This window comes from Hypanus sabinus, chromosome 25, assembly GCF_030144855.1.
Source record: "Hypanus sabinus isolate sHypSab1 chromosome 25, sHypSab1.hap1, whole genome shotgun sequence".
In the NCBI taxonomy this organism is placed as follows: Eukaryota; Metazoa; Chordata; class Chondrichthyes; order Myliobatiformes; family Dasyatidae; genus Hypanus; species Hypanus sabinus.
The window spans coordinates 22,795,138-22,820,310 of record NC_082730.1 but is presented as its reverse complement, the minus strand read 5'-3'; the positions used below and the strand labels follow the sequence as shown (position 1 = coordinate 22,820,310).

The 25,173-nt window shown below is 38.8% G+C and overlaps 1 protein-coding gene across 6 annotated transcripts in view; it reads left to right on the top strand.

The window, feature by feature from the left end:
- Nucleotides 1-25,173, top strand: part of LOC132381096 (suppressor of tumorigenicity 7 protein homolog) — a 133,677-nt gene that overhangs the window by 88,994 nt on the left and 19,510 nt on the right. For 4 of the 6 annotated variants that reach the window (XM_059950299.1, XM_059950298.1, XM_059950303.1 and 1 more), the window contains exons 12-13: nucleotides 8,230-8,380; nucleotides 16,459-16,551. In XM_059950299.1, coding sequence (XP_059806282.1) covers nucleotides 8,230-8,380; nucleotides 16,459-16,551 — 244 coding nt within the window. The remainder of the gene's footprint in view (nucleotides 1-8,229; nucleotides 8,381-16,458; nucleotides 16,552-25,173) is intronic. The other 2 variants (XM_059950301.1, XM_059950300.1) reach the window with 1 other exon arrangement.

Genomic DNA, 25,173 nt, shown 5'->3' with positions numbered 1-25,173 from the left:
AAATTCCATTGAATCTACTTACTCAATCATGGCTCCAATTTTTGCATTGCTTCTACATCTGATCCTAATTCAGAGCCTGAGATTTGTGGGTCCATGTTTCCTCAGCTCCTGTGCTCAAGTGAGAGCAGTGAGCTAAATAGCCAGAGGATTCAAACTTGTCAAACTCGATCCATTCTTAATGAATTACACTACACAAAGTCCTGCAGAATTTCTCTTCAGGGTTTCCATTAAATAGTTCTACCTTGTGCATTTTTCTCTTTAGTTATTTTGCTGAACTCCGAACTTGGGTAAACCCATATTGGAACACATCTGGGATATTTTAATTTTATAACTCTTGACTTTTCTGTTTGGTTCGGTTGCTAAAATAACATGCAAACAAAGAGTTTTTACATTGGTACTCTTCCTAGTTCTAATTTGTAAAGAAAGATTTAAAGAACCCTTGTTTTCCCCAGAAGCTCCTGGGGCTAAATAAGAGCATTGTGCTAAATAGCCAAAGTATCTATGATTGTCAGGCCTTTCCTAATACATTCGACCATGCAAAGTCCTACACAATTTTTCCTTGAGTTTTCATTAAATGGTTCTGTCTTGTGCATTACTGATCGATACTAGTAAGTCGAAGTTGCGCATTAATTTTCCTGTGACTTGTATCCTACTCTGATCTGCAAACACACTTTATTTTATAAACACAAAGTATGCTGCAGATGCTGTGGTCAAATCAACACGTACAAACTAGATGGAAGAACTCAGCAGGTCGGGCAGCATCTGTTGAAATGAGCAGTCAACGGATGCTGCCCGACATGCTGAGTTCATCCAGCTTGTTTGTATGTGTTGACATTTTATTTTATTATTTTTATGGACTGCTTTCTGCTCTTTGGAAGGAGAATGCTGCATGAGAAAAACATGTTTCAAATTGTGCACTAGGGTATGTCCATCAGAATCAGGTTTGTTATCACCGGCAAGTAACGTGAAATTTGTTAACTTAGCAGCAGCAGTTCAATGCAATACATAATCTAGCAGAGAGAAAAAAATAATAAAGAAAACATAGTAATAATAAGTAAACAAGCAAATCAATTATGTATATTGAATAGATTTTTAAAAAATGCAAAAACTGAAATACTGTATATATTTTTAAAATAGTGAGGTAGTGTCCAACGCTTCAATGTTCATTTAGGAATCAGATGGCAGAGGGGAAGAAGCTGTTCCTGAATCGCTGAGTGTGTGCCTTCAGGCTTCTGGACCTCCTACCTGATAGTAACAGTGAGAAAAGGGCATGCCCTGGGTGCTAGAGGTCCATCATAATGGACACTGCATTTCTGAGACACCGGTCCCTAAAATGTCCTGGGTACTTTGTAAGCTAGTGCCCAAGGTGGAGCTGACTAGATTTACAACCTTCTGTGCAATAGCCCCTCCATACCAAACAGCGATGAAGCCTGTCAGAATGCTCTCCACAGCACAACTATAGAAGTTTTTGAGTGTATTTGTTGACATGCCAAATCTCTTCAAACTCCTAATAAAGTATAGCTGCTGTCTTGCCTTCTTTATAACTACATCGATACGTTGGGACCAGGTTAGATCCTCAGAGATCTTGACATCCAGGAACTTGAAGCTGCTCAATCTCTCCACTTCTGATCCCTCTATGAGGATTGGTATGTGTTCCTTCGTCTTACCCTTCCTGAAGGCCACAATCGGCTCTTTCGTTTTACCGATGTTGAGTGCCAGGTTGTTGCTGCAGCACCATTCCACTAGTTGGTGTATCCCATACCTATACGCCCTCTTGTCCCCACCTGAGATTCTACCAGCAATGGTTGTATTGTTATCAAATTTATAGATGGTTTTTGAGCTATGCCTAGCCACACAGTCGTGTATATAGAGAGTAGAGCAGTGGGCTAAGCACACACCCTTGAGGTGCGCCAGTGTTGATCATCAGTGAGGAAAATATTTTATCACCAATCTGCACAGACTGTGGTTTTCCGGTTAGGAAGTCGAGGATCCAATTGCATTTGCATAGGGGTGGTTGTAAAAAGCTGGTAGATCATAGGTCCTAACTCCAGCAAGTTCAAGGTGGAAACCCTTAGACTAAGCTTTCTTTCGGCTGTCAGCTTGTTGCTGGGTATAATACTAATGTTGATTGTCTCTTTGGAGGATGTGAAGGTCCAAGATCTGCGCTTATTGGACATGACCAGTTGCCCTGATTCCATACCAATTGGAGATCAGAGGATACTGTTCTGAGTCATAGATGTTGGTTTAGGATGTAAAACAGATGAAAATTCTGTTTGTAAACATGAGTGAAATTTGAGATCTGATATGGTATGATTGGTACATGTATTCTGTAGTTTAGTTCAATAGCAGTTTCCAATACCCAGTTTGACAACATCCAGAATCAAAACAAGATCATTCCTCGACGATGTTTGCGTGAAGTGAGTGGAGGGTGAATATTACATCTGATTTTCCTTCCTTTGGAAAATCCAAAAGTGCTGTAACCATTTATGACATTATCCTGTTGGCCCAATTGAACTCAGAACAGCCAGCAAATGAAATTTGGAACCTTCAGAGTTTATTATCACTCAATGTCCACTGAACAAATCTAAATTTTAGGGAGATGATAAGAAATTGTTAAGTGGAATTGTCCATTATTTTTTACCTATCTGAACCACTTTTAGATTGAGGCTATGAGCATGATTATCATCACTCTAATGAAGCACTTGGGAAACACAATTGGGGAAATGTTTATTCCTTTACCGTCATTGCAAGGGAACACGCATAAAATGCTGCAGGAACTCAGCAGGCCAGGTAGCATCTATGGAAAAGAATAAACAGTCCAATGTTTTGGGGCAAGACCCTTCATCAGGATTATTCATGCAAATGAGCTTTCTTTTCATGCAGTGCCTTGCACCTTATCAGAACAGCAATAAAGGATCACCGTCAATTGAAAGTTCCCTTTAAATCTCAGTGGGAATACCTTTACCAGATGGGCTGCAGGATCAAAGTGGTTGTTAATCATGTCCTTCTGAAGGACAGTAGGAAAATGTATGTTCAGTACTACACTCAATAGTGGGGCCAGAATAATAATGAACTAATTTAAAAGTCTTTTTCAATCTGAGGGTAGCTTTTTCAAATTTTTAATAAGTGTTTTGTTATATTCTTTCCTGTTGGCAGCAGCTCTGTGGACCACCCTCCATTTTCATAGTCTACCCATGGGGACATACTATTGATCAGCCCAACTGGGCTGTGGTCCATGCAACTATCATCTTTATTTAACCCCAATCAGTGTGCAGTTCTTAATTCTTCCGAGAGTATTTTTCAAATTTCCTATTGCTATTCATTTAAGTTATTCCATATGGTAACACATTCCATATTCTCATGATGCTGTGGGTAAAAACAATTCTCTTCTGAATTCCATTTGGATTGTTGATCACCCTGATTTAGATAACATCCAAAGACAACATTTTTGTACATTTATCGTATCAAAACCTTTAAAAACCTCAACTCCCTCTTTCCTAGAGAAAAGAGCCGCTGTGTACTCAATCTTTTTGATGAGTATGTTCTTTCAGTTGTCATATTATCCATGTCAATCTTTTTGCAGCTTCTTAAGTAGCTTCATAATCTTTTTATAATAAGTTGCCTGGACTGAGTGCTTGTGTCTAGCTCCTTTAGCCCTGATTGTCATCTTGTAATGTGATGAAACTGCTGATGATTTGAAGCGACTTTGCAATAATAAAATCAGATTTGTACTTGATACTGCTAATTAATTGAAGATCAAAACTGGGCACTGTAAAACATCTTGTTGATCTTATACAGCTGACGAAGACCAGTCCTTTGCTTCTGCACCTCCCCTTGCCCCTTACCAACCTAAACTGGTAGAATAGCAAAATAAAAAGGAAGTAGTAAAGGGAGCGAGTAATTAGTGAGCTTACTGCACACATTCAGGCAAAGAGCACAAGTCATTGACACAGTATCTCAGTCAGTGTTTTCTCAGAGCTTTGTTCTTTTCCCCTAACCTATGTGTCTGTTTATCACTGACTTTTCAAGGATGTGAAAATAACACAGTATGTAGGAGGTCATGAGATATGCCCTTTGGGAGCCCCTCTTGGTTTTAGACATCTGTGGTAATAAGGTATATAGCAGGGAAGCAGCAGCCTTGAGAGTCAGAGCATGGATTTGAGTGTCTAATCTTTGACAAATACAGCTGTTTCATTAAGTAGATATGAATGACTGTAACCTTGAAGGGTCTGTGTTTATCCCAGTGTGTGCTCGTCTCTCAATACAGTGTTAGCAGAGAAAGCTAATTGCAGAGTGAAATTGGTACTGCGTGCATGACTGATCAAGCACTGCACATCTTTGGTCATAAACGCTCAGATAGTGTCTTACTCCTCGCCCACTGTGCCTTTAGGGAGAAAAGAGCTTACGAGGGAGAAGTTTAATTTTTTTTCTTAAAATGTATACGCATAATATTGCAAAACTTTTAAATGTTTCCATTTGGAGCCCCTTTATCTTGTGATCTCAGTGGATGCTTTTGTTTCTGATTAAATCAGTAACTGTAAAATTGGCATTCTTATAGCGTTAATAATTCAGCAATTAAAGTGCATTTTTTTGAGTGGTCTAATATATTTTCATAAATATTCCTTAACCCCCTTGCCAGGGTGCTGTATATTGTTGAGCCTAATTAAGCAAATATGAGGTTTTATTTTTGGCTTCCGTTCTCGAGAAAATGGCATAATGCAGTCAAAGCCACAAGCACTGGGAAGCGGGTGAGGAGTCAGACCAGAGGTCAGGCATTCAGGCAGGGTTTCCCACAACAACTTAAATGTCCGTCAGTGATCCTTGCTCTGTAAAACAGACTGAAGAGGGATTAGCAAGGATTAGCGTCAGTATTAGCCACCTGAGTGTAAGACTTAATGCTCCAAGGGAATTTACTGAGGCAGTAAATCTACTTTATCTAAAGGGGGTCTAAAAAACCTTGAGTGCATTCCTTCAGAAAATGAATCTGGAAACCTCTCAGTGTGAAAAACGGATTAGTAAATAATCCTATCGCTTGTGACATTTTCCAAAACAAGAGGCATTAGTCAAAAATCAAAAAATATTGCAAATGCTGAGAAATGCAAAGTAAAAAAAATAAAAACGGAATTGGTGGAAATACACTACAGGTCAAGCTGCAGCTATATGAAGAGAAACAATGTTAGCTTATTAGGTCAAAGGCCCTTCATCAGAATGCTGAAAGAGAAATGCCAGTGCATTCAACAAATACATAAAAATAAAAGAGCAGATTCTGGAAATCTAAAATAAAAGAAATTTGCAGGAAATAATCACTGAGTCAGGCCACATCTGTGGAAAGAGAAAAGGAGTTAATATTTTAGTTGGATGATCCATCTTGCGTATTCAAAGCTGTCAGTTTAGATTATACAACTGATATCATGACCCAACCTACACAACCCAAAGCAAAGGAGATAGATATGATAGAGGCATAAAAGAGGCTTTTAGATAAGCACATGGAAAATGTGGAAGTTTGCTTTCTTTAATCTTTGAAACAGGTTTGATATATAATATGATAGTTAACTATTTATTTGGCAACAAACCACCTTTAATCTTCAGATTTTCAAAGTTTGGTGCCATAAAAGCATCTCTAAAGTGTAGTAGTATCTGGCTTTACAGTCTGAAAAATGGTACCTATTATAAATGTAAAAACATTGTTAACCTCAGCTCTAAGTCAGAGGAGCATGGCTATTGGTCATCAACCAAAGAAACTTGAGGATATAATCCTTCTCTGCAGCATTAGAATTGATGATAATGTCAGAAAGAAGCATAAACAAGTACATTACAGAAGAAGGGGTTTCAGTTCATACATATTCCTTCCTTTGTAATACATTAGAAGTATTTTATTGGATGCAAAGTGTTTTGAGTTGACCAAAGTGATAAAAAATGTAACAGAGGAATAAATATTTTCCCAGCTGTGTGCCAACTCTTTTGAAGAAAAAAATACCTAGTTAGGTAGTTCACTTGTCTACCTTGCCCACATTTCCCCATAACACACACATAATTTTCACTTTTTAATATTTATCCAACTTCATTTTGTCAAGAGAATACTGCACTCCAGGAGGTCAGGATGATTTTGTAGTACCAAGTTTTGAAGAATAGAGGACTCTCCTAGTGTCCTGACCAATGTTTATCTGTCAGTCAATGGAGCTAAAACAAGATTTGTGACAATTTATCTCATTGCAATTTAGTGTAATTTTGTTCTGCGAGAATTTGCTGTTATGCTTTCTACACTATAGTACTGACTGAACTTCAAAGTAGTTAATTGGCTCTAAAGTGCTTGGAAGTCTCACAGGAAGCATAGTGTATTATATAAATACAAGTTCACTTTCAAGCTCTATTTCTCCCTTGCAATTCCTCCTCTAACGCTGCATAGTGCCACCTTCTCAAAGATGCTGCCAATTGAGAGACTATAATGGCAAAGCAGTCCATAGGTGAGGATCCAAACAATGAACCTTGGGACTTGGTGACAGATTAAAATATTATTAAAACTTAGAAATTTATTCGGGCAGCCGGTATAGAGATTCAGATGACAGATGCTGTAATCTGGAGCAAAAAAAAACAAACTACTGGGGGAAACTCATGGGGCTAGCAGCACCTGGTGGCAGAGGGATAATCAATGTTTCAAGTCAAGACCCTGCCTGCATTAGTTCTGAGTGTAGAGGAGAGTTGGCCAGTATAGGAGGTGAGAGTTCATGGTGAGGCAGGTGATGGTTAGAATCAGATGAGGAGAGGGATGATGGGCAGGTGGGATGGAGTGGGAGATGCTGGCTGCTGGTGATGTAGTGACAGGTAAGGAGATGGGGCAGGTGGAACAAGGGCGGGGGGGATGGAGGGGAGGACGGAGGTAGAGATGGGTTGGAAGATTGTACTCTGCCACAGGGACTATTAAGGTTAACCTGTGAAATTGGCATAGTTTTCCAATGAAATGCATGGGTGATGGAGGGAAGATCACAGCATTAAACATTCCAGCAGCAGAAATCGAAAAGCTGTAAGTGAGCTGCTGCATTCTGTAGGACTGGCACACAGAGTACAATGCCATGCTGTAATTTTAACAATACTCTGTGTAGGTGTCACATGAATTTTGCACAATTTATGCTTTAATTTTAATGCAGTTTGCTTAACCACATTGTGCCCATATGTTTAATATTGCAAAGTTGCATACCTTAGTTTTGCAGTAGTAAGGAAATTGCTGACCCAAATATACCTTCTGACATATTCATGAGAGTTCAGTTTAGATGGAAAGTGGAACCACTGCCCATATGAAGTAAAAGTTTGATTTTTTACTTTTATCCATTGGCAGTAAGAATTTGTCATTATCTAAACTGATGTAGTATAAATTTAGTTATTAAGACATTCAGTACATTCATATTACTGCTGTTCTCTGTGTGCTTTGCAAGATGAAGTAAATGTTTTAGGGATTACTGTACTGGTACTGTATCTCTACATAATACAGTCCTTGGTAGCAACCCAGAACCTCGATGGATACATGGAATGATGTGAGGAACAAGGGAGCGATGAAAAATGGCAAAATACAGATCTGGAAAAGTGACCATATTGGAAAAATTAGAAAACCAGAGAGGGTGAAGGAGTATTGTGACATGGTGGTGTACCTGTTAGCACAATCTCTTTACCACACCAGCAATCACCAGTAGGGGCTCAATTTCCGCTGCTATCTGTAAGTGGTTTGTACGTTCTCCCCATGACCACGTGAACTTCTTTCGGGTACTCCAGTTTTTTCTCACATCCCAAAGATGAATGTTAGGTTTAATGAGTTGTTGGCATGCTATGTTGGCATTGGAAGAGTGATGACACTTGTGGGCTGCTCCAGCGCAATCCTTGTACTGTTGTTGTTGATGCAAAATTATATTTCACTGTATGTTTCAATGTTTTGATGTACATGTGACAAAGCTAATTATATTGGTTCAAAATTGTAGATGTTAATTTTTCACTGTAATAAAATTGCAATTGTACCATAGAGTAATAATTGTCCAAAATATCCATAATGAAGTTTAGTACTTTGTAAGTTTTGTGTGAAATTTGGTGAAAATAATATTTAACATTCAGATCTTCTGAAGTTCTCCCTCCCCTGTCTTTGAAAGTTATTCCCTCTATTTCAATACATTTAAAGATGTTTAGTTTGATATTGCTTTTATTTATTACTGCTTATCAATTCTTCTGTTCTTTATTTTTCCGTAGTATTTACTAGAAATGAAAAGTTTAATTTTGCCACCGGAACACATTCTGAAGCGGGGAGACAGTGAAGCAATAGCATATGCTTTCTTTCACCTTCAGCACTGGAAGAGAGTGGAGGGAGCCCTTAACCTATTGCACTGCACATGGGAAGGCAGTAAGTATCCTTTTGCGGTTTGTGCCAAAACTAATACAGTGTGATTTTCAAGTGATCTTGTTTAATTGGATCGTCTGAGCACGACGAGTCTCATGCTGTTTTTGTAATGAAGATTAACTGAATGCAAAGGGTTTCTCTGCTTTCTAAACCTGCCTGGTGTGATTATTTTCCAGCATGTGATTCTTTATGCGGAGATTTGTAGGTTAGGAGATAATCTTGATCGAGACTTAAGACCTTCTTTTGGTTAGAGAAGTGAGTTAGTAGTTTACTTTTGGTTCCCACCTTCCTGGCTATTGGCACTTGAACCGCAATCAACACCCAGTGGCAACTCTATTAGGTACAGGAGTAGAATCTGGTCTGGTCTTCTGCTACTGCAGCCCATCTGCTCTAAGGATCAATGTGTTGTGTGTTCAAAGATGCTCTTCTGTTGTGACACATTATATTTGAGTTACTGTTACTTTCATGTCAGCTTGAACCAGTCTGGCCATTCTCCTGACTTTTCTCATTGAAAGGCATTTTCACCCACAGAACTGCCACTCACTGAAAGTTTATTGCTCCTTGCATCATTCTGTATAAATTCCAGAGACTGTTGTGTGTGAAGATTCCAGGAGATCAGCAGTTTCTGAGATGCTCAAACTACCCCATCTGGCACCAAAAATCATTCCACAGTCAAAATCATTTGGATCACATTTTTTCCCCATTTTGAAGTTTGATCTGAATAACAGTTGAACCTCTTGACAATGTCTGCATGCTTTTATGCATTGAGTTGTTGGCACATGATTGACTGATTAGATAATTGTATTTATGAGCAGGTGTACTAAATAAATTGGGCACTGAATACATAGATGCAATTTGCTTGTTGATTTTGATGAGCTTGGAACTGACCGTATGGATGGTGCTTTTGCAACTTCTGTACTATTACTAACTTATTCTTATTATACTTTCACCCCTTCTAAATATTGGACATTTCCAGTCTCCTATGGCTTCATCTTAGCTGACCCACCCTTTATTATTCATAGATAGTAGTTTTAATCTCTATCATCGGTCACCATGCACATCTTTTGTAATAGACATAGAATAAGATTCAAATATAGGAAACCTTGCATACATCTCACTTCGCATTTGACGGGTTTCAAATCTAATTGTATTTAAAAAGGAAAGTGAGATGTGTAAGTCTCACTTACCTGCAAATGAGCCACAGAAGTTTGATAGCAGCAGTACGTCTATAAAATGTAACCACTCCAACAGTTGATATCATGAAATGGTAAATCGACAAAGTCGAGGCTTTCAATTTAGAATGGGTGACTGGATTAAGCTCGTTTTTATTATTCACCTACTTGGAAGAATTTAAGAGTAATTACTCAGAACAGGATTACTCTTGTACCTGAGAGGATTGAATATTATTTTTCCTGGCAACTTCTGAAAATTAAAACACAAGAGGTTCTGCGGATACTGCAAATCCAGTGCAACACACACAAAATGTTGGAGGAACTCAAGAAGGTCAGGCAGCATCTATGGAAATGAATGAACAGTTGGCATTTCAGGGACTGGAAAAGAAGGGGGAAGATGCCAGAATAAGAAGGTGAAAGGAGGGGAAGGGATACGAACTAGAAGGTGATGAGTGAAGCCATGATGGATGGGGGAGGGAAGAACGAAGTAAGTACTGGGAGGTAATAGATGGAAAAAGCTGGGGAGGTGGGGAAGAAATCTGATGGAAGAGGCGAGTGAACCACAGGAGAAAGGGAAGTTGGAGGGACACCGGGGGAGGCAAAAAGCAGGTTTAATTTAAGTTGGGTAAATCGATGTTCATGCCATCAGGTTGGATGCGACCTAGACAGAATATGAGGTGTTGCTCCTCCAACCTGAGAGTAGTTTCATCATGGCAGAAGTGGAGGCCATGGATCGACATGTCAGAATGTGAACGGGGATTGCAGTTGAAATGGTTGGCCACCGCGAAATGGTCTTTTGCTGATGGAGACAAGCTGTCCCCAATCTATATCGGATCTCAGCCATGTAGAGGAGGTCACATCGACAGCACTGGATGCAGTAGATGACCTCAGCAGATTAGCAGATGAGGTGTTGCCTCACTTGGAAGGACCATTTGGGACACTGAATGGAGGTGAGGGCGGAGGTGTAGCACTTCTGCTGCTTGCAGGGATATGTGCCAGGAGGGAGATTATTGGGGAGGGACTTGTGAATCAGTTGAGTTTAATGACAAACCAGCAACTTTAGTGATCACTTTCTAGTGCTTGGTTTATTGAATATTGTTGCAATTTTTTTTTCTGATGTGGTGGTATGGCTTCTATTGCATTGCTGGAAGAGGAGAACTGATGTAAGATGCGTGCATGAAGGGAAGCTTTTTATCCCATCCTGCCTTGTGAACCTTGGATACCTGAGTAAATGCACCCCATTGCTAAGGCAGGGATTATATACATCCCTGTCTGACACCTCTGAACAGACTGCCACTGGGACAGATCGCCTGTGATCAGGAACAAAAGAGATGAAATGAAGTGGCTATGTTGTTGAATTAATGCCTGGGCAATTATCCAGAGTACCATTGAGTGAATTTGTAGTCATTTAATAGCAATGGAATACATAGCTGGTGTTTGCACAATTAACTGATTCCTGCTTTAAAAAATGATGCACTAGTATCCTTTAGGAAATAAACCTATCACCCTTGCCTTACTTGGTCTAAATGTTGCTCTTTTCATCTTTTGAAGTGGAATATTTTTAAGGTAGCCTCCCCCCCCCCCCTTTTATAATTGCCAACCTTATCGATGATGGATACAGTGAACAAGTAATGATTTAAAAAAATATGTAACATGAAATGTTCCCTGGATAAAACTCTGTCAATACTTTGCAGAGAAAAGCTTTTTAAACATAAACTGTTATCTTCTGATCACTTGTAGCATAGAAGAAAATTATTAGCAAACTTTTTTTGTATTGTGTCACTAATGTCAAAGTGCATCACATGAATAATTATGTCAAAGTCCATTAACCATTATCCTGTAGAGAATCTTGACAGTCATTTTTGGAAATAGCAGAATCCCCAAACAGGAATGAATTAATTCAGCTGGTGGTATTGGCAGGACAATAAGTGAAATGATTTTGGTCAGTTCACTGAGGGAACTTTTAGTCCCTTTTTGATTGAATAATTCCATGGGATCTATTACACTGATTTGCGTATGTGCAAACAACCAGAATTTAAGAAGAATGTAATTGCATTTATATTCAGTCTTTCATAACCCCAGGATGTCTCACAAGCAATGTGGCACTTTTGAAGAGAAGTTATTGTGGGAAACAGTGGTTAATCTCTGTACATCTTGGTTCCACATACAGAAATGAGCAGATAAGCTACTTTAGTGATGGTGACTAAAGGATAATTATTGGCCTGGGGACTAAGAAAACCACCTCCACTGAAAATAAAAATTGGATCTTATTACACTTGTTTTGTCAACCTTAAGTTTATTAAGTCATCAGAAAGGGAATGGATCTGGGAAAAGAAATATCAACTGAAAGAATATTCATGTTAAACATTTTAAAAATTCTAAAATTTCCCCTGGAGGAGGGGAAGAGCTGTGATAATATACCTAAACTGTTTTTATATTGTCTCTCCAAATATTCACCTTATCCCCTTTCTTGTAAACAAATAATCATAAATCACTATTGCTCAGGCAGTCCCATCAGTACCGATCCACTCTTTGCCACATAAACACACTTCTATTTCCTTCCTGTACACAAAGCCCAAGGGCACTGTAAACATGGGCCTCCAAACCTTGATTGAAGGTAACTTTAGCTGGTTGGGGATGGGTGGATGGATGATTGCCTTGGAGGATTGGGAGACTTTATTTTTAGAATGTAAATTTCATTGCCTTTTCTTCTTAATCCTAATTACTGATAATCAACTGCTGTTTTAAAAAAATCTAGAGCTATTTCTTTAGAATAGATTAGTTTTATTGGGAGGATTTTAGTATGTGCTAAGAGATGCAATGTATGTGGACTGCACTTGTTAGACTTGTTATGTACACATGAATTAGTTAGAATTTGTACATATTCAGAGGTAGAACATTGCATTTGTATAATCTGACCAGTTTATTAAGGAAATTTTAAATCTGTATGTTTTCTCCATGAAAAACTGCTGGTAATAAAGCTCCTATAATTTGTAATGTGAATTAGTATATTCACTGGGATTTACTTGAGTAAAGATTTGATTGTTAGTTGCCCTTGTACATATTTACAGTCCTTTTTCTATCCTTTCTCATTGTTCCTATATATTAGACATTCCCTCTTTTCATTCCCTATAGCAATGAATCAGAATCCACTTCCTAAGTCTTTTCTTTTTGCTATTTAGCCTACTACACTCCATGGTCTGGAATCAAGTACTTAAATCTCTTCCCCCCCCCCCGTCCCCCCCGTCCCCAAGAACCTCCTTTTTTATTTCCCATATGGAGTTGCATGTAATCCAGGCCTTAGTAGAGAAAATGTCCAAAGTCAATTGGTAGGGAGCATCTTAAAGTGATCTCTTGTTTTATGACATATAGTAGATTCTGTTTCCCTAGTGCTTCAAAGACGGAAGTAATTGTACTTCAATCTTGCTATAATTTTGTTCTCTGTACCTCTGCAACCAGATGCTTGCAAACCTCATCCCATACACTGTCTGAATTTCAATACAGGTGTTCTCCCCCCCGCCTTACAGAGGTAGAGAGTTCCTATGAAACCTTTCTTAAGCCGAAATGGCGTAATGTGAAGAACCATTAACTTATATGGGAAAAATTTTCGTAGAATGGAAATTCCTCTTTGTAATGCGAAAACAGGTTACTAATGTAGGTCCTTTGTAAAAACGAAGTGGCGTAAAGCAAGCATTCATGAAGTGGGGGACACCTGTATATTATACATTCCTTTTTCCTTCCTTCCTTACATTAGGGGAAAGTCCGTTCAGTTAGCCTACCTCATGATCGAGGATCTACTTTTATAAAAATTTCTCTCACTGCCTCTGTTCTCTTAAACCTCACTGTAGCTAATCATCAGTGTTCATTTGACTGGAAAAGTCTTTCCTGGACATCAAGGCATCTCCACTCAATGGCTTCCCTATGCCGAGTGCAGAAGTGTATTGCCTCTGCAATGATATGATTTTTGTATCACAATGTGGAAGTCATGGCCAAAGTGCACTGACCAGAGATGGCATGGCCATCTACCTCACAAACAAAAGATGTTCAATGACCCAAAACGCAAAGTTAATTCTGGGTAGTTCATTTTGTCAGAGGAGCCTCTGATAGATCAGTGAGGATTTGTTCACAGCAAAGTTGAAGACTAAATTTATTATCAAATACGTGTATGTCACCATATACTATTGTGCAATTCCTTTTCTTGCAGATATTTAAATGAAAATAATGAAATACAATATAATTTCTGAAAAACTATACATAAACAATGACTGACAACCAATGTGCAAGTTTTGCAAATAAAATAAATAGATAAATAATACTGAGAACATAAATTTTAGAGTCCTTGAAAGTGTGTCTGTAGGTTATGGAATGAATTCAGTTGAATGAAGTTATGGTTGGTGGATAATAATAATTGTTCCTGAACTTGGTGGTATGGACCCAAGGTTCCTATACCTTCTGCCTGATGGTAGTAGTGAGAAGAGAGCATGGCTTGGATGGTGGGGGTCCTTGATGGATGCTGCTTTTTTGTGGCAGTGCTCTTTGTAAGTGTGCTCAATAGTGGGGAAAGATTTATCTGTGATAGACTGAGCTGTATCTATCACTTCCTGTAGATTTTACTATTCCTGAGCATTGGTGTTTCTATGCTAGGCCTTAATGGATATGCTATGGTATGGACATAGCAGTAGTTTCCTAGGACTTTAAACAGTGTAATGGTATTTCGTAATTCATTAAGGAAAGGGAGGCTGATGTTACCTGCAACCCTTTTTTAATCTTGTGCATGATATTGACATCACAGTGAATGACAGGCAGAGCAAATGTGAGCTTGAACGAGTATCTACTGTGTTGGAATGAACTTAAGGATCCCTGTCATTGCCATTGTGGCAGCATTGATACTCTTGTGTGGCACCTACAGGATCATAAGCCAGAGCAGTACTCTGGAATAGAATTTCAAGATAAGCTGGCCTTTGTTTTGACTTTCTGACCAGTTTTAGTGAATTGTGGCTAATGTAAGAGAGTCTTGTCTCTGATAATGCCCAAGGTTTTTGGATGAGACTCGTGGACAAGACATCATGTACATATCAAAAATCTAAGTTCTTTCCTAGCTTCTCTGCTGTTCAGTTTTCTCTGGAGTGGGCTGTAAGCTAATATATATAATTTATAATTTTTCCAAGTTTGGTGGACTGGGAAGATTTTCTTTCATGTTAAATACCTAACTGGACACAGAACATGAGATGGTGGGAACAACAATTCAACATAGCAGATGTCCCAAGTTTTCTCTTGTGGAAATTATTCAAAAATGAACACTGAGTTGTATGCAGCTTGCAGAACATTTAGTTGAGAGGTAGCTAGCTGGAATTACACTGAGAGGAAGCACTGATTGTGCCCTTGTCCTGCTTTCTGCACATATTAAAGCCTCAACAATGTGATGCATTGGGTGCAAATGCTAAAATCTTATTAAAAGTCTGAATTCTCCACACAGATGTACTGTCAAATCTGGTGCATAAATCCTAATATGAGAACCTTGTGGGAACATGAGTCCAGGAAAGTGTGCTTCTTAAAACAAGGTAGCATTCTTTCACAACTCTTTTCTGTTCACGTGAATCGGAGCTCTGACTTTACAAACAGTGCAAACTGCTCAGATTTCATGGTGTGAAACTTGCATCCTTATCTGTAGTTAGTAGAAGTTGGCAGATTAGTCAAATATATGAACTTTTGCTATTAAAATAGTGAGAGTGGAGAAGTAGTGTGATTGTGGAAGACCTTTCTCCAGAAGCCTCTTTATAACTCCTTCCTATTCTCTGTCACACTTGGTTTTGTGTCAACAAATCTGGAAAAATATAACCTGCTCCCCTCAACAAATTGTTGATTCTGACTAGCTGGATTATAAGCACCAATTCCTGTGGTACCCACTAGTTACAACCTGACAACTTGAGAAAGATCCTTTTATTCTCATTCTTTCTGTCAATAATCAGCTCTCAATCTATGTCAATACATTATCTCCAGCTCTGTGTGCTCTTACCTGTTGACCACATAGCATAGATAATTTGGTCTGCGTGCAAACTTCTGGAAGCAGATCTGTGTGCTGCAATTAGAGAGTAAATGCATCTAATCGATTGTTACATTCGGAAACTGGATGTGGCCATTACTACTCAAAGTACAATTTTGTATTGTTTAGTTTATATAGCATCCACACCATCACATTTAAGTGTGTGTGTGTGTGTGTGTGTCCTACGTTCTGTCATCTATTTTAATTATGGCACTCTTGCCCTACATCATTCTAATTCTAACTATCCATTTTCCTCTATCTCCTCCATGCAGTGTATATTCACCAGGGTGGGTTTCAAGATGCCATGGATAACCATGAGTTGCTCTCACTGGAGGGGGAGATGAAAATTAGCCCGTTCTGTCCATTCTAAGATAGTTGGCTGAAATCATTGCTTTTCGTTCTTTACTCTCAGATCAACTGTTTGCCTGTGGTGATTTCTTCAATCAGCTCTTCAGTGTGGCATGTGAAATCCTGAAACTAATTTAAAGTATCTTGTAGACTGGAAATCTTCCTGCTGTACACCACACTGCTCTGTTTCACTGTAAGTCTACAGGATAGTATGAGCAAGATAAAATTAATGTGTGCAATAACTGACTTTGGTATTGTGATTGGTTTCTTGATTACATCAAATTGTGTAGACACTGTATGATCAATTATTCACAAATACACATGGCCTATGTCAAGTTTACCTCATCTGAGGGTCAGTTATGTAAAACCAGACCCTTTTTTTTCAAACTCTGATCACTAATACCCAGAATCTCACAGAAGAGAAACATTCACACTGGAGATTGTGGCAGTGAATAAACATCTGTAGTTTATTATACTGAATACTGTATATCTTATCTGTGTTACTGTTCTGCTTTCAGCTTTTCGAATGATCCCATATCCCTTGGAGAAAGGTCATCTTTTCTATCCATATCCCAGCTGCACAGAAACAGCAGACCGAGAGTTATTGCCATGTACGTTTTATGATTCAACCTTTATACCTTGATGAAGATTGTTGCTTTTCTGTCTAATTTAGCAGAACCTTGAATAGAGTTTTAAATAAAAGTCGAGCTTTAATAAAGTAATGAAATGTTATTGTGTTCCTTCTTCACTTTCACCTGCACCTTTTCCAGTTTCATCACTGCTGAAATCCCAATTCATAACTTGCTCGTCTCATAGTTTAACTTTCCAAAGTTTCCTTAGCTGCTTCTATTCTCTACAAATTCCATTCTATCTAAAATCTTATAAAATTTGTTCTTTTTTTTTTTGCAAACTTTCACAATCCCCTCATTCTTTTCTTCAGCACTCAGCATATGATCTATGCTAAACACATAGAGGGTATCAAACTGTGGCACTTTATTTTTAGATGATGTTGGAATTATCTTAATCAGTGAACAAAAAAAAAACTGGCTGGACATTATAAATTATAGGGGGTATTCCCTTGCAACTTGAACAGGATTTGATCTTTTACCAATGCCACAAATAAAAACACAGAAAAGTAGTATTAGTGAAAGAGAAACTGAGCTAATATCTTGAGATGATGACCTGAAGTAGAAACGTCTTCCCTCCCTCCACAGACGCCAGTGGAAGATTTCTTGCATCTTCTATTTTTTAACTTCAGATTCTTAGTATCTGCAGTGTCTTATTTATGAACCAAAAATATGCAGATTCACTGCTCATTCTTCTTTTACACGCTCTTGCTATGTGCAAATTGTTTGCCCAGTTTACCAGAGTACACTTAAAAAGTAATTCATTGGCTGGAAAGTAAATGAACACTGTAGTGCTGCACTATGTCATATTATGTTCCTAGCATGGAAGGAGGCTGTTAGATCCATTGAGTCTGTACTGTTGCCACAAAAACAACGAATTTCACAACATATGCTGGCGATACTAAACCTGATTCTGATTCTGATTTTTGCTAGTTCTGCTCCCACATTCTTCTCATAGCCATGCTAATTCTTTCCTTTCCATCTTTACCAGTTATTCTGGAACATAGCAATTAAATCTGTCTTCACCACCATCCCAACAGTGCATTCTAAACTTTAACCACTTCATAATTTTTTTCTCATGTCATTTAAAGTTATTTTGCCTTTGTTCTTATCCCTCCATACCTTTCCTGTCCAAATGCCTTTTAAATATTGTAATAGTATCTGCCTCCATTACCTCCTAAGGCAGCTGTTACTAAATATTTACAAGTCTTTGGAAATCTCCTCCTTGAAGGCAGAAGCAGGAATCTTGGAATATTTTTAAGGCAGATTAGTTAGATAATTGGAAAAACAGGAAATTAAAGATTAATGTTGTGTTGAGAATATAATCAAGCCAAGATATTAAGTGGCATTGATCTCAATATTGTTAAAGTTGCTCATCCACTAGTCCCCTTCTGTGTCCTCTCTGACCTTGCATCTTTCCAAAACTGTGGGATACAATGCTAAATTATTGGACATTAAAAATTATCTGGGCCTTGTACAATTTCCCTGGGTTCCTTGGACTTTTTCAACAGCTTTCTCAACCTCTTTCCCCCCTACTTCCAATAAACTATGCACACATACCCGCAGATAGCTCTGTTCTTGTACCTTCTTTTGAATGTTGCCCTTTAGCTTATATTGTTTTTTCTCATTCTCTAAATAAAATGTAGCCGTTTGCATTTCTCAGCATTAAAATTCATTTGTTACTTATCAGCCTGTTCAATACTGTTGTATTCCCTTGAAGTCAACACCTCCATTTTCTGTATCATTTCCAGATTCCTATTTTGTCCTGTACACCCAAGTCCATGTCATTAGTATAGATGGAGAAAAGCAGTGATCTCTTTATCAAATCCAAGAGCATTCCACTCTCTACACTTTCCTCCAGTCCTAAATGATTCACTCTGTTTCTCTGTTTACTATCACTAAGCCAATCTTCCGTCCATGTTTTTATAGTTCCCTTTACTCTGTGGACATGCTCCTCCATTCCCTTTTATTCCATTGACTTCAATCTTAATTAAAAGCCTATTATACAGAATTTTATCATACACCTTTTCCAAGTCCACATATCCCATATCTGCCGCATTTTCCCCCATTGTGCCTCTTTTGGTTGCTCCATTGAAAAATAATTAACAAGTCTATACAGATTTAATCAGTGCACAAATGGAATTTCTTTCTGAAGTTTCTAAATTCTGCTTCAGCACGTGCCCTCAAAATCTCAGAATGGTCATAGCATGGAAGTAAGCCATTTAGCCTGTTGAGTCTTCACTGGCATGTTAAACTAGTTTCCTTTCCTTAGCCCTGTAAATTCTTTCCTTTTGAATAATTACTTAGATTCATGCTAGTTATCTCATACTATCCCGGTGGTGTATTCCAGGCTACTCGCTTTCATTGACTGTGCCTAGATTTGACCCTTCCTTCAGTGGGAACACTTCTTCACCACTCTGATATACACCTTCCATAATTTTAAGATAGCTCTACCAGATCTCACAATATCTCCCCCCCCCCCCCCCCCCCCCGCTTTTCTGAGGACAATTATCCCACCTTCTCTATCCGTATACTCCCTTCATCCCTGGAAGTGTTTTGGTAAATCTCTTTTCTATTTTGTCTAAAGCTTTCACATTTTTCCTGTTCCACAGTGTCCTGAGCTTGACACAATGAACATAAAAATTAGGTTACTTTCTGTTCTTTTAATATCATTTAATATGATAATCTGAGTTTAATCTTAACCCTGCATTGCAATCTACCCTTGGTAGTCCCTTGATAAGTATTGACTGTACCTACCTGTAGTGTTGAGGAAGAGTTTTCTAACATTTTTTTAAAAAACAACAACTCCTGTTTGTCTTAAATCCCTGTTCCTTGATTTGCCACAAAGTGGGCTTCTCAGTGAATGTCTCACAAAGCCAGAAACCCAGGTTCAGTCTTGACGCTGGGTGCTGACTGTGGAATTGTGCACATTCTCCCTCTGACCATTTTGGTTTCCTTGCACGTACTAAAGATGTGTGGTTTGGTAAGTTAATCGGGTAATATTAAATTGCCGCCAGTGGGTAGGTTAGTGGTAGTATCTTAGGGGAGGTGACGAGAATGTGGCGACAATAAAAGCTAGGATGAATGTAGGATACTGTGAATGGTTGCTGGATGATCAGCGTAAATTTGATGGGCCAAAGGGCCTATTTCAGAGCTTTATGACTCGAGGTCTTTTACTTTATACATTTAACCTAGATCCCACGTACTTTTGTAATAACCTTCAGAACCCATATACAACAAAGTACTGTGCAAAAGTTTTAGGCACATATATATATATATATATATATGCCTATATATATAGCTAGGGTGCCTAAGACTTCTTGTCAATGTGGAGTGGAAATTGAGTTTATAAATCTGGCTGGAGCAAAGGATGTTGAGAATGGCAAGGCTGGAGTGCTGTGGGTGGGTAGTGGGACAGGTGGCAGAGAAGGAGGTCAGGAGCAAATGGGTGGTGCAGGTGCAGACACACCCAGCCCTGAGGTACCAAGCAAGTAATTTGATTCCAAAATTTGGTTTTTGATCATTACTGGATATCTCTCTGGTGCTTGACGTTTCCTCCCCTCTCCCTTCCCCTTTTCCCAACCATAATTCCCCTCTCTCTGCCTCCTTCCCACTCTCAGTCCACAATAGAACCCATATCAGAATCGGGTTTATCATCACTCACATATGTCATGTTTTTTTTTGCGGCAAAAGTCTAGGCAGTATATACACATGCTTAGGACTATTGCACTGTACTGTTAGTACATATGTCTTTGATGTCTTTGTTCCAGCGTCCATTTTAGAATTACACCATTTGTCAACTCCAGTACACATTTAAACAATGTGCCCCCAAGTCCATCCTAACTTCCCCCACTTTTACATCTCCTCAGAATTCAACAAGATTCAGCCTTGCCTTTAAGTGCACACCTTTACTTTTACCCTCTCTCTTGGCTTCTGGTCCACTTCTCCCTTGTTCTGGGCTGTCCTGCATGAAAGGACACAAAGTAGAGGTTTGAAATTGTTCTAAGTTACAAGTTCAGAAGAAATGACTGATAAATGTAGTTTCCACGATCATATCTAAAGCTTTAGCTTTGAATTTTTCTTTAGTAATTAAGTAAAAAAAATGTTGAGACAATTCATGTTGAAAATTCTTGGCATACTGCAGCAGTAAAAAGGTTTTTGGCTTTACTGTTGAATAAATCAATGTAAAATTGTCTTCAGCTAAGTGAACATTTTAATCACGAAATGAGTGAGATAGAATTCAGAGTGGGGGGTGCCTTTGTAAGACCCAAGTTATTTTAAATGCTTAATGTATTATTATGAAGCTTAGAAACTGTGCCTTATCAGTCCTGGAGCTGGGTGCTCTGCTTCAGTTTGTAAAGGAAATGCTTCAGGGCACAGGTACACACTACAGGAAAGATCAGGGGTACTTTCTGTATTAACCATACAATGTATTTGCTATAGCCTTGGTGTTCAAAGGTTATATTTGTTTTTATTCAAACAGTTGGCTCAGCTCTTGCTGCTTGTATACTGTGGTTGAGTGTGTGTGTGTGTGTATGATTTTCAGAGCCATCTACAAAAAAACATATTGGGTGGTTGTGTTTTTTATTTTGAAATGGTGACTGGCTAGCAAAAAGTGAATTCCTTCCCGAGACATTGAGCCACACGGTCACTTGATTAAGAATTTAATCTCATTCCTTAGAATATTTTTGGAATCTGCTTACTGATTGAGAATGAAAGTGCAGCAGCAGTATCTTGAAGTTCAATGGAAAATGCTTATGAACTTCTTCATATCAAACAAAAACACCATCATCAACTAATGTATAATTCAACGCTCAGGAAGTGGCTATTTGACTCCTTTGATCCTTGTTTCAAAAGCTCCTCCTCTCAACAAACTTCATCTCACTGCCTCACCACATCTTTTCCTTTCCCTCTTTTACACTTTCATTGTTTCCCCTTAAACACATCTTTGCTACGTGCCATGGATATCCACATTCTAATCATGATGGCTAAAAGAAGATTTATTTCTTTGAAAGTAAATTGTGGCATCCTGAACACTGCCCCCATTTCTAAAACCTACATTTAAAAAAAAATACAACCATAGACAAATATGTAAAAAAAAACAATGTTAATCTTTCTGTCATTTATTTTTCTTGACTGTGTAGCCATTTTAACCACTGAAAATGAAATGCAGGCCAGTAGTTTAGATACATTTTTCTCATTAGGGAGAGGTGTATAAATGCCTCATGATGTCCTTTCCTGTTTAATATAAACCACTATCCCATCACCATAGCTCACAATACTTTATCTTGCAGCATTATATAAGCACTGTCTCTTGTGCCTATGGTAGTTTACTGAAAGAATTATTTCCTTAGCTGCAATTTATCCCCCATTCCTATTTAAACATTTCCATTGTCTTAGGCCTCGGTTTACATATCCCAAAAAAAATAAAAATTTGTTTTCTGTTCACTTTATTGCTGTTGACAGGCACAAGGAGTTTATTTTTTAATTTTACTTATTAAACTCCCCATAATTCTGAAAATTTATAATTGATCAGCTCTTTATTTTTCCATACATAGAACCATAGAACATTACAGCACAGAAACAGGCCTTTTGGCCCTTCTTGGCTGTGTTGAACCATTTTTCTGCCTAGTCCCACTGACCCATACCCCTCCGTACACTTCTCATCCATGTACCTGTCGAAGGTTTTCTTGAATGTTAAAAGTGAGCCCACATTTATCACTTCATCTGGCAGCTCATTCCACACTCCCACCACTCTCTGTGTGAGGAAGCCCCCCCCCCATTGTTCCCTTTAATCTTCCCCCCCTTAACCCATGTCCTCTGTTTTTTTTTCTCCCCTCGCCTCTGGAAAAATCCTGCTTGCATTTCTGCAAGGAAGAATGGTGGCCCCGTTTCTCTAGTGGTCTCTCCTAATAACCAAAACACGTCACCTCTGTACTTTATACCTTTCAATAAAAATCCTAGAGCCAATTTGGTTTATGTTTGCAACTCAATCAGCTCAACATACTTAAATTCATGGATCTCAATCCCAAGTCTCTGCTTCACTATTCCTGTAATGGCTCCTATTATTCTTGTTCTTCCTATTTTGTGTTGCCCCAAACATCTCTAGTTAAATTCCAATGGACATTGTTTTTATTTTTTAAAATTTAATAATAATATACCAAAGCCTTCCTGGGTTGGTACTATGTGATATGGTGTTGTGGGTCTCAACATTTTACATTCATTTTCAATATTGATTACTGCGGTCAATTATTAACACACCAGCCTCGAACTGTAACGGAAACAACCTGCATTTGTATATCATATCAAGCCTTTACTGCCATTGAACATCTAAGTTAGTGCAGTAAGGCAGGAAACATCTAATCATTTATACACGCTATGGTTTATGCTCTCCCATTAAGACTCTGTCAGAAACCTTGATGATCTGAAAATTAAGTAATCTTGGATTAATGTGTTTTTAATGGCTTGTCATTTTCTTTGAAGAGCTAAGTAGCCTATTTCTGTTAAGGATCTAGACAGTCACTTTGTTGCTCACTGTTGAACTTGGCTCCAGAAAGGTGTCAAGAAAGAAAGGATGGGGAGAAAGGAAAAAAGAGAACATAAGCCAGTGAAAGTAAAGAGGCTCAAACAAAGCATGTGTTGAGGAGGTTTCAAAATTTAAACTAGATTTGATTTAGATACTTTAATGTTTGTTGCTGCATATTAAATTGAATGACTACAGTCCCATTCCCCAAAACACACAAGACCATCCCTTCCTTCCCTCTGCACCCTCAGTTTGAATTGTATGACCCTTCCTCATTTGGACCAAACTACCCCATACCAATTTATTTCTCCAGGCTTTGCCCTTGCCCTCTGTCTTGCCCCAGTCTATCAGCCATGTGATCTACATCACACCCTATTATTCCCTCACCCACCTCCCAGGTGCAATCTCCCTGCCCCACAGATCTGTCTATTTGCCAGAAAGCAGTTAGAACAATTAAACCTGATTGTGGACTTTGAAATTATATCCCACTATTATATTCAGTATTTCCTCTGAAAATATCTGAACCAGAAATGGAAAAGAAAAATGGTTTGAAGGTAATTTATAATTTTTATCAGAGATTATGAGATGATACTTTCATGCAATCAAGAAAAATTAAGGAGTCAAAAGAAATCCAATAGTCTTGGACATAAATAATCAGTTCATAGGCATCTGGAAGATAAGATTTAGGTCAAAATTTCAGGTGTGTGTGGCATATTGTTTAGAGGGTAAAGGAATGGAAACAATTTGTTCCTATTTGATTGTGTTCCCATCATAGCAATCTACAGGGAGATTCTGATTATGATATGGTAGTACCGCAGACCAGAACATGACTGCGGCTTACACCAGGAGCTGTTTTGTGCTTACATTGAGAAATGATTTATGGCAGAAAATTTAGTACAGTGATCTGATTTAGAGCTAATGGAGTTGCTGCCTCACTGCAGCAGGGACCTTAGATCAACTCTGATCTGTAGCGATTTGCACGCTCTCTCTGTGACCACATGGGTTTCCTCCAGGTGCTCGAGTTTCCTCCCATATCCCAGAGATGTGCAGGTTAGTACGTTAATTGGCTGCTATAAATCACCCCTAATGTGATAGAATATAGGAGTTGAGAAAATGTGGGGAGAATGAAAACAAAACCGGATTATTGTAGGATTAGTGCATAGAGAACATGGACTGACATGTCAGAATGGGAATGGGAAGTAGAATTGAAATGGGTGGCCGAGCACCTTCACTCCCTCTGGCACAAAGAGTGGGATCTCCTGGTGGCCACTCATTTTAATTTTACTTCTCATTCCGATTCAGACACGGCAGTCCATGGCCTCCTTTAATTCTTTGAGGCCACACTCGGGTTGGGGGTGCAACACCTTGTATTCCATCTGGGTAGCCTCCAACCTGATGGCATGAACATTGACTATTCGAACTTCTGGTACTTGTATTCCTCCCCCCACCCCCCTCCCTTCACCATTCCCCATTCCTGTTTTCATCTCTCACCTCATCTCCTTACCCATCCATCACCTCCCTCCTCCCTCTGTTGCTCCTCCCCTTTCCTTTCTTCCATTGTCTTCTGTCCTCTCCTATCCGATTTCCCCCCCCCCCCCACATTCTCCAGCGCTTTATCTCTTTCACTAGTCAACTTCCCAGCTCTTTACTTTATTCCCCTCCCCTTCTCCTGGTTTCAGCTATCACCTACCACCTTGTACTGCTTCCCTCCCAGCCTCACTTGCAAACTCTGACTTCTCCCCTTCCTCTCCAGTCCTTATGAAGGGCCTTGGCTCAAAGTCAATTGTTTACTGTTTTCCATGGGTGCAGCCTGGCCTGCTGAGTTCCTCCAGCATTTTGTGTGTATTACTTTGCAAGTGGCTGACGAATAATCTAGGCCACCAATATTCTTTATTAGTGACTGTGCTTACAGATTATTGAATAATGGTGATAGAGTGCTAGCCTTTATAACTAGAGGATTAGTAAATAAAGTACAGGAGCCTCACAACCTGCACATCACCCACACCTACCTCTAACTGGTTCCCCACTTCCTTTCCTTTATTCTGTGGTCCACTGTCTTCTATCAGATTGCATCTTCTTCAGCC